The sequence below is a fragment of the Rhodamnia argentea genome, chromosome 2 (genome assembly GCF_020921035.1).
Source record: "Rhodamnia argentea isolate NSW1041297 chromosome 2, ASM2092103v1, whole genome shotgun sequence".
NCBI lineage: Eukaryota > Viridiplantae > Streptophyta > Magnoliopsida > Myrtales > Myrtaceae > Rhodamnia > Rhodamnia argentea.
In genome coordinates this window covers 34,334,449-34,345,313 of record NC_063151.1, presented here as the reverse complement: position 1 = coordinate 34,345,313, position 10,865 = coordinate 34,334,449, and the positions used below count along the sequence as shown (strand labels likewise).

General features: G+C 39.0%; 1 protein-coding gene across 2 annotated transcripts; it reads left to right on the top strand.

The window, feature by feature from the left end:
- The first annotated feature begins 5,070 nt into the window (after positions 1-5,070).
- On the top strand, positions 5,071-7,665 carry LOC115735121 (zinc finger protein 4-like). Of its 2 annotated transcripts, XM_030666414.2 has the most exons (3): positions 5,071-5,405; positions 5,569-5,637; positions 6,519-7,665. In XM_030666414.2, exon 3 carries the CDS (start codon positions 6,645-6,647, stop codon positions 7,440-7,442), a length of 798 nt encoding a protein of 265 aa, XP_030522274.1. In that variant the 5' UTR covers positions 5,071-5,405; positions 5,569-5,637; positions 6,519-6,644; the 3' UTR covers positions 7,443-7,665. The 2 variants fall into 2 exon arrangements, with proteins under 2 accessions (XP_030522274.1, XP_030522193.1); XM_030666333.2 differs by lacking the exon at positions 5,569-5,637.
- Positions 7,666-10,865: the final 3,200 nt, after the last annotated feature.

The following is a 10,865-nucleotide window of genomic DNA, read 5'->3' as shown; positions in this document are numbered from 1 at the left end:
ATGTGGATGTGGGCAGAAAGAAGAGTACTTTGGGTTCTGCCAAGCCAACACATCGTATCGTACGTTATGAGTCCCATCGGTGTTTTGTTTAAGGCCCTCCAGGAACGCGAAGCACGAAAAATCCAACAGATTCCTTAAAAAGGGTTACGCCTCCGATAGATTTAGATAACAATGTTTATTGAGTTAGAAGGTTTAGATAACCATTATCGACGCTACTATACAGGAAAAAAATATCATCAAGTACAAATGAACGTGAACCATCTCAGGAGAAAATTATCGAGAAAATTCTTAATCTATTATAATTGTTTCAACTTAATTTTAAGCCTTTTCTTTCAATTCAATTTTAAATATCCCCGTAGCTTGCTGGCCACTGGGCGAGGGCCACAATGGCCTCGCTGGCTAGTGGGAAGGAAAAAAAAGGGAAGAGAAAAATAAATGAAGAAAAATAAAAAATAAAAAGTATTACATTATAATTAAAAATTATCCACATCGGTGTGGACGACGTCACGTTAGCGACGGCTGGCCAAATAAACTGAATTGGCACAACCTAAATTGGAAAAAAAAATTGATTGAATTGGCACAATTATAATTGATTTAGCATTTTGTTGGTAATTTTCCTCCATTGGAGTGGTCGGCTCAATAGTAAAAGGATGACTAGCCTTTCAAGAGGTTGTAAGTTCATTTCCCACCATAAACGAATTTAATTTTCTCCAGGAAACCTCGACGTGGCGGTGTGCCACGTAGGACGAACGATGATAGCTAACCGTCACGTCAATGACTTTTGGCGAAAATGATCGGAAGGGCTATATTGAAGTTTCTCACAAAGGTTTAGGAGTAAACTCAACAAAATCGAAAAGTTTAGGACCGAATTACAAAAAAAGTCCTTATCCTATTTCAATTGTATGGATTTAGTCATAATTTTTTTTTGCTAATTCAATCCTAAAATTTTGTGCCAATTCGATCCATTTTGCGGTCCAATGCCGACGTGGACTTTTTTAAATAATACTTTAATTTTCTTTTACTTTTTTCTTTCTTATTTTTTCCTTTAATTTTTCCCCAACACTTAGGCGAGCGAGGGTGTTGCGGCTGTCGCCCGGGACTGACGACCCTTGCCAGCCCTAAGGGTCGGGGGAAAAATATAAAAGAAAAGAAAAGAAAAATAAATCATAAAAAAATTCAAAAAAATTATTGAAATATTATTAAAAAAAAAGTCCACATCGGCGCCGATTGGTCAAATAGATTGCATTTGCACAAATTTCATAAGTTTAGCACCAAATTAGCAAAAAAAAGGTTTATGACTGAATTACTAAAATTGCAATAGGTTTAAGACCTTTTTGATAATTTTCTCATCATTCGTCCAATAGGTTTATGATTGATTGGGTAATTTTTCCAAAATCAAAGATGGATTTTTAGAAAAAAGAAGAAAAAAATCAAACAGATGGGGATTTTCTTAGCTTGAGTTGACTCAAATGTCTTTCAAGGTTTAGAGACGGGCGACCTATTTTCACCCTCATTTTGATTAAGCCGCTCATCTTTTTAATCAATAGACCGAAATATCCTTCTCCAACTTGAATTTATTATTATTTTTTATCAACATAACTAACATAACTGCCTTTATTTCTATTTTCTCTCTTAAATATCAATTTCGCAATATAAATGTCAAATTACACCTAATAAAATATCATTCTATAATGCATCATATTATAACTTTTCCTAGAAAATGTTGTTATTTTTAATTTATGGTCTCATGCTTTTAATTAAAAAGTTATTTAATATGTTAGAAATTTCTAATTATAATGGCTTATGAACACATAATTAGCTGTCTATTTTCTATGAAATAGTTTGAGGAAAAATTTATTTCAAAGTCAAAAATTGAAATTCAATCTAATTATCAAGCAGATTTTTGACCTTGTGGGTGATTTCCATAAATAAATTTGTATGTTTCTAAAGTTAGACATTACTTATTTGTGCTTTCTTTTGAGCTTTTCATATTTTAATATGAATTACAAGATGGGGTTGATTGTACACATTTTGCACTTTCAAACTCGCGTCAGATTTTTTTAGGGAAAAGTTTTAAGCATATTTTGAATTTTTTATCCACTTGCTATGAGATTGAATTTACAATCGATATTAATTACTTTATTCATAGCAGGAGTTGAACATCAAGGAGTTTCATGTTTTGTCCTTTATGTGCTTATCCTTTGTTAATGCATATCTATATATAACTATGTTTGACATATTATTATGCTTTTAACTAATTAATCTTTTCTATTTTTTGATCAATTTTTATTTTTCGAAATTATCAAGATCGGCTAAATGATTAAATTGAATTTTAATTGATATCTTGATGGGTGTCATGGAGCATTAGTATTGTGAAATTAATGAGAGAGATGATAGAAATAAAAGTAATTTTGTGGAGTAGTTTGATAAAAAAAGAAACAATAAATTGACGAGAGAGATGAGAGTATTTTGATAACTTAACTAGAAAAAGGAGTGTGGTAGTTAAAATAGAGGTGAAAATAGTGTCGCTCTTTAAAGATATCACAGTAAAGATGATCACTCTCTTTCGAGGAGGGACGAAGATGAGCACTATCGCATGGAGATGATATCGAGCTCTTCTCCACGCAAAGAGCCGTTCAGGGCTTAGGACCACAGCAGGACAGTGACTCAGCGAGTTGAGACAGTGTGGACAAAATAAATCGACGAGACTATTAATGCAGACCCGGGTTGATTTTACAAGTGTTTTTTTCCCCTTTATGCTAGAAGGACGGAAGTCTCCGCTGGGTGATTAGTTTCAGGACGAGTCGGTACCCGGCCTAAAATCGGCATCGTGGTCCATATGACATTAGAATCCGGGATCTGCCCATTTTAGGTTTTGGGTTGAAAAAACCTAATTCATGTAATATATTATTGTTGCTTTATTACTACAGAAATATTTGTCGGTCAAGTAGTTACGTTGTCGTTTCTTCACGTGAAAGATCATGGTTCAATACTTGATGGGTGCAAAAGTAATTTTATTTTTTTTATGAAAGAGTTTCAAAACTGGTTTAGAACTGATTCAATCCGGACTGGGTGAAGCCGTTCTCGGGGTGGAAACGACGGTTCAGGCCTTGAAATCGGGAAATGAACCAATCTTGTGCCGGCCCTAGGTGAGCGGAATCGAAAATTGAATAAGTTCTTTCTAGAACCGGCCTTGAACAGGTCAGTCTAGGGTTTGTTTGGTTTGGTACCCTCGATCAATCGGACCTGGTGCACCCTGCTAATTCTCTGGCCGGTACTAGAAAAGATACATGGCATTGTTATACTTGATAAATTTGCTTGATATGTGAGGAGGTAAAATCGGTTATTTTTCAGACCACGATGCCTCATTCAAAAAAGGGTTGATGATTGAGATTGAAGTCACCAAGAACATATTTCAACTGTTAGATTCTCAACGTTGCTTTGTTTGTTCGTTTGCCACTTTTGCTTAACTAAATGAATTTCAGGAGCACGCTAGTGTTGGCATAATCTCGCTTTAGGGCATAATCTCGCTTTTTCCCCAGGCGCAACACTTGATGACCACCTGCTTTTAAGATATGATTCATCATCTAGGATTTTCAACCTACACAGGAATGATGGCAAAGGTAACAAGAACAGCATTTGAGGGAAATCTCAAATCATTCTACTGTCATCTGGCATGAGCAAAAATTAAGAGTAATATCAAGGAAAAAACTAAAATTGGCACACATATGATAAATTTTTTCCAAATTAATTTTTTTGATCATTAAAAACTCAAAACTGGTAAACATGTGATAAATTTATTCTTCTTTAGTTGTCGTTAAATTTTGCCATCAAATTTTTGAGTTTGACGACACGAGCCACTTGGCGGGTGTATTAATATTCAGGTTTTCACATTTTGTTTTTCATAGGTATATCGGTTTAGAATTTTTTTGTAATAATTATTCAATTTAACGGAAACTAATGGAAGATAAATTTATCATAAATATATTAATTTAATATTTTTAATAATTAAAATATTAATATAAATAAATTTATTATAAATATATCGATTTGATATTTTTCGCTTTATTAACCTTGAAAACAGACGAGGGAGACGAGTAAAAAGTATGCAAGCATCGATGGGGCATCAAACAAGAAGAGGGAACACCAATCGCACAAATCCACACCAGAAGGTACAGCTCCTTTAATGGCTCTGTCCTTTGGCAGCAGCTAGGGAGCCGAGACTTCTTGCGTCGGACCCAGGATTGGGTACAAAGAAAGCACCTTTAAGTTTCTAGGAATTTTACCGCAACGGTGGTGAGCATAAGATCTTGTTGTTGGGTTAATGCCAACAACCGAACGGACAAGGTACGCTGGCAATGAATGTGATTTGAGTACGTCATGTTAACTTTCCCATTGCCCTTTGCTAAAACAGATTAGGACATGAAAGCAGAGAGCCTCGGGATAACTTCTGTGGTCGTAGAGAGGCTTTCGGTTTCTCTTGCATGAGCTCGAAGAGAGTCGCCGATGCACCCACCCAGTTCCTCATACGCTTTGCTTCATAGAGGCTCAACTGGGAGAGATGGGGAGTACCGGTTCCGGTTGTCTATAATTTGATGCGCCAATCTCTCTTCCGTCCGATTTGAAACTTTGCTTTGCAGGTGAAGGTTTGGGAATCCAAACCTAGTGGTCGTGCCTTCAGCACCGTCTGCTGTACCAACCGTCTAACGGCACTCGAAAGACTGCAACTCATGAAAGCCGAAACCAGCAAAGGCTAAGGCGAGTTTAGGGAACGATGGAACAGAGTCGGCGGACCGAACACCATTTTGCAGCGAAATTCAAGTGAACAGTAACACAGCAACTTTATTAATTCTGCTAAGGAGCCGGGGTCTGGCGACTGTTCAAGTTGCTCGATTAACGCACACCATCCATGGCCATTATGGCGTATTTATCTGTGTTCTTAGGAGGATTTTAAGAGAGTACGCAGGTGCAGTAGACAAGACCAAAGCTAAAAAAAAGCAATGCGTACGCTGCTTTTTTTCGTTGTCTGAAATCAAAATTGCACAGGCAAACTTTTTTTCTTCTTTTGCTCTGACTCTCACTGACGTCCCCACCACTGTCTCCCCCCACCCACCGCTCTCTGCCTTGTTACCTCTGCTTTTCCCATAATTATACATCAGCGGTCATCAACCAAAACACTCTGAACCATTTCCACATCAGTTCTTTTCCCTTTTCGATGTCTCTGCAAATCTGCAACTCTCTGCTCCCTGCTCCAACCTCCTCACTCTTCACGATCTCTGTCTCGCGAATTTATGGCACTACCCGCACAACAGTCCGTCCCTTCCTTTGATCACCAGCATGCGTACGACCGAGAATTAGCAACCTAGAAGCTTTCCAATTCCATCTGATTTCGTGCCTCGCATGGTGTATGCTCTCTCTCTCTCTCTCTCTCTCGCCCCTCCTGATATCTGTTTGCCATGCTTTAGCTATTTGTGATTGCAAATGAAGAGAGTGACTCAGTGTTGGCCTGTTGGGTACTTCAATTTTGTTTTTGGGCTCTAAAAGGCCGTTACTTTGACTGGATTGCAGTCTCCTGCAGAGCTCCCTTCTCCTCCTCCTCCTCCCATCTTGACTGTCGGGTTCTTGGTGTTTCACATGGTGATTACTTCTATACTTGGTTATGCTTTATCTGATCTTTACCTTTCTTCAAGATCAAGAAGTCAAGTAAAGGAATTGTTAAGACCCTTTTACCTTTTCCCTTGTTTTGCTAGTGAATTGTCGAGACCTTCTGTAGATGGGGTTCTCTGTGCAATGAAACTCTAGTGGCTAAGAGCAGTCACAAGCCAGTTGAGCTTAGCAGCTTGTCTAGTGGCCGATATTGTCCGAAGAAAAGACTTTCACAGATGACAAGTTAAATGTGAGAATGAGTTATCGATGTAGCCCGTAGCGTTGGTAAGCATCTGTGTCTCCATACCGTCTTTGATGAAGCTTCAGTCCTTAAGAGTGATGGTTCCTGGCAATTTCTTACTTTTTCATGTGGTTGTAACTTGTGAATGAGCTCCTATGTCCTTTCAGTCGCAAGGTCATAGTCATTGGTCTTCGCTCAAACTAGAGAGCTGATGCTAGATCTTTATGATATGGGGAGCTTTCAATATAAAGACGAGCGGAAAAATTATTGCTGGTCTCCGAGTTCATTTGAAGCACGGGATCAGGAATAATTTAGCTTGAAAATATACTCCATTTTGCTTCTCCAAGTCCTGGTAAGTTTTGCTAATCCTAAAGAACAATGAGAAATGAACTGCTTGCTTTGTTACTATGTGCTTTTTGCTTTTGTTTTGCCACTGTATTATCCTCTAAGCAGTAATTTGAACTAATATTTGGTTTCCAGTATGCTTTGTCAATCACACATATGTTGTACTTTGAAGCCCTGTCATTTCAATTTCAGAATGCTGAATTTTATGAAGAGTTTTCTGTTCGAAGTTTACTTACAAGATCCATAGACATAAGCTGTCTCTTACGCGGTGTTTTCAATTACCCAGGTGAAAAGTTGAACCATCCTCTCGGATTCTTGGTGTCAGTACAACTGGCTCGGCATGCTGTTACCCTTACTCAACTAAAACTTCAGCATCACATTGTCATTGGCCTTAAAGTTACACAGCTCAGTAATGAAACCGACCATTGATCTGGAACTGGAGGCCGTCTCGGAAAATGACTCTGAGATTAGCAGCCAAGTCGCCTCCAATCTATCCAATCAAGAGCCCTCCAAGGGTCCCTCCAACGACAACCTCGCTAACTCTTTTCATCTCATCAGCCCTTCAGCTGTCGGATCAGGTTCCAAAACTGTATTCCTAGACTTAAGCCTCGGTTGCAGCAACGACGAGTCCAGCGGGAGGGATTCGGCGGGAGTTGCCTTCTCGAGCACCAGCGACTGTAGCAATGAGCCCGAATCTCATCCGGCAGCTGCAGGACCAACCACTCCTAGAGTCTTTTCTTGCAATTACTGTCAAAGGAAGTTTTTCAGCTCACAGGCACTCGGCGGCCATCAGAACGCTCACAAGAGAGAGAGGACCCTGGCAAAGCAGGCCATGAGGATGGGAATGTTTACTTCACAGAGATATTCCAGCTTGGCGTCTTTGCCTTTGCACGGGCCCCCCAATTTCAGGGATCTGGGGATCAAAGTTCATTCCTCCACGCACCAGGTGCACCAAGGCATGTTGCAACCGACAAGACCACATGATCTGAGCAGCGGTCCGAGATTCGGAGACGGCTTTCTAGGTGTCCCGATCTTCATAGAAGATGACGATGTTGAGCTGTTGTGGCCTGGCAGCTTCCGTCAGGGGGCACAAGCACGCGCTCCTCAACCGAGTTTTGTGCTAACTGGAGGTTCTAACATAAGCTTTGTCGGGGTGAATCCACCATCTGATGCAGGCAATTCAGCACCTGACTTGGCACTGAAACTCTAAAAGAGGTTAATCTTCAGTTAAGTCTCATGTATGCTTAACCCAAAATTGCACTTCTGCTTTCTTTTGGTATATTCCCAATTGTTCTTTCCAGTTCCTTCCCTGTAAGTGCTCACTCCGGTACCAAGTCTAGAGAATTTGTAGTTTTTCTAGGGCTAAAATTGCAACTCTCCTGCTTGATGTACTGCATATCATGCTCCGATTGCTTGTGATGCTTGTTGCTTTACTCTGTGCTCAATTACCTTTTTTCTGCATTTATCCTTTACCCATCATTCAAGCATCAACTTGGGCAGTCCACCGAAGTTTAATCCAGGCGCGCATGGGATTGAGAATACCGTGATTAAACAATTTTGTTCCCTTTTGGATCTGCATTTTGGAGATTCACTGTAGTGTAAGTAGATCATTGGCTCCGTATCGTGGCTCCAAAATGATCGAGCAAGGCGATCGTGAGAAAGTTCAGAAGCAATCCGTATATGCATAAACAAGACAAGGGTAGCTCCTCAACTGGGAGGATTTTCTGTGAGACCGGCATGACTTTGAACCCAAAACACAGTCCTAGCAACTGACTTTGTTCTGTTTCTCCAAAAATCTCTCTCCCTTTCTCCGACTTGATCGGTTGTTTAGTCCTTCCATGTCCAGGGTCCGCTTAGTAAAACGACGAGAGGTCAGTCCAAGGCGAGTTTCAGCGTGTTCGTTCGTCGGGACATTGATCATGAGCATCGATCTTGTTAGGACAAACGCATGCTAGGTCCTTTCACGTTCGTCTGTCGAAACAGTCTGGCATCCAAAAAGAGCTCCGTCTTTTTAGTCATGGTGGAACCAAATTCATATTGCCCACCTAAACCATGATGATGATGTACTGGTTCTGTCTCCAAGCCTTTGCACAGAAGCACTGTACCATCCCGGCGCAAAACTCTTTTCAAAATTTTGCAGAGTCAAAGCTACTGCAAGCTTGAAACTTGCATGAACTCGAGTCAATAAACGCGACTAGTTGCATGAGCATGACCGCCTACACCTCCTTTGCTTTCTACAATCCTCCCCTTCAAAAAATCGTAATTCAACACCCTTTTAATTTTCTTTGACAATGAGTGCCCACGGTTTAGATTAATGTATGGGAAGTATAGGTAATCCGGTCATTATTTGCGATAAACAAAGCACTCCCGTTTCGACGTCTCTGTTTGGGAAAGCAATTTGGGCGCATGGACGAACAAGTATATCGTTTCTTGGCAAGGGTCTTTCAATTTGGGATCACGACTGCCAAACTGTGAGCGAATGTTCTTCGGGAAAATTATCAAAGAAATCCTAAATCTATTGCAATTGTGACATAACCCTATTGCAATTATGCCAATTCATTCCTAAAACTTTTTGCCGTTCCTATTCAATTTTTGCCAATTCAGTCCATTTGGCCGACAAACAGACGTTGACGTAGCGAAATATTTCTTCTTTTCCTTATTTTTTCCTCTTCCACCCTTGTAATCGGCGAGCCATGGCTAGTTGTCGCAACCTAAAAATTCAAAAAATTTCCAGGCTAATGGATTATCGGGTTAATTATTTAACTAACCTAACTCGGACTCTCCCAAGCCCATACCAAATCGCAACTTGAGGTTCAATTGATTAACATGCAATGTATTTTAATTTTGGAGCCGCCACTAATCATTTATGGTAGGTCGATTAGAAACCTAAATAAAATAGCGGGAGAACTATTTTATTCCTATGAACCAGAGATTTAGAGTCCGGGGACTTGATTACGCCTGATTACTCTAACGCCCTTTTGATACCATTTTATTTCATGAAAAATCATTTGAGAAGGCAATATTAATTGATTTTAACCTAAGTCACTAACAAAGGTTATCATGCGGGTGCACAATCAATTAATGAACATCCAGAAGTCAATATAATCAAGAGAGCATGCGCCACACAAGATAGTTCTTTTATTTTTGATTTTTTTTTATGAATGCATGAAAAACTATACTATATGCAATGCAATGTTATGAATTAAATGCAAGACTAAACAAGATGACATGCAAATTAAATTAATATGCAAGTGAGACCATGGTTTAATTAAATTAACTACGTGACATGTAAATTAATTAAAACCTAGACATGCAATTCTAATACGCAATATAAGCTAAAATGCAACCTAATATGACATGGCAAGAAATAATGGCGTGGCATGGATAACGTGGCAAGGATGAATGATTTTTTTTATATTTTCGGATGAATTAATTTCCTAAAATAGAACTATGCCAAAATAATATCTATCTTGCATATTTTAGAGTTCAAATTAACCTAAACCATAATATATTGAAGATATATTATTTTAAACATGAGATTCTATTTAAACATGCAATTTCTATTCTAGTATGCAATCTAACCTAAATAAAAATTTAGATATGCAATATCTTCATGATGTTATTTTTTAAAAAGATGCAATTTTCAGATATGCAAAATGAATGAATGCAAATCTTTTAGAATTTTCGAGATTATATCATACTACGGATATATTCTAAAAAAATATGACAATCAAACAATTCAAATCAAATGAGGAAAGTGAATATGTCAATCAATGTCAATCAAGAAAGTGGATATATCAATCAAGTTTTGAAATATTTCGCGAATATTTGAGTCAATCTTTAATTCCTAATCCTACGATTAACGATTGAACTCAAATCTTTGCCTAATCGAGTATTCCATCAATAATCTTAAAGATGGACTTTCTCGATCATGTGACAAGTTGCGGATTAGGAAAGGAAATTTTCCTAATCTACCCGCATTTTGAAAAAGATATCCATTTTGATGCAATATGGGTAAGATATGCAATATATGTTTAAAATATGCAAATATATTCCAAGATAAGCAATAAAATATTCAAAAGTCCAAGGTAGTAAATTTACCTTAAACAAATTGTTTTGCCAAGATTCGCTCTCCTAATTTGAACTACCAAATTTTGACGACCAAGCTTGGACCGATCGCCTAGGCCAGGAGGCACGCTCGGCTTGGGAATCCTCGGAACAGCCACGAGTTTGGGACTCCTTAGAATGACAACACTTCACGGCTAGGCTCGGGAATGCTCTTGCGCGGATGCTGAACGATTATTGTGACGTTGGTCGAAATTCGTTGATCGCTTTAGCACGAATTGAAATCTGCTTGGTCGTTGGCGTAGGCCTATGAAGAGAGCGACGTGGTTGTTCCTTGGAGAGATCGTCAAAAGGCTCGTGAATATGGATGTGCGAGCACAAGTGGACAAATTGGAGAGAATGAGCAGGAGCAAACAGCACTTGGACTCACATATATGAATTTGACTAATCTTAATGCCATCCCCCCTGGGAACTTGTGTAGACAAGTGTTGATGTCAGAGAATTCTTTGACTCTCTCGTGGAACACTCTTTTGAGTGCGTAGCCGTGAACTCCGTGGATGAAACCCTT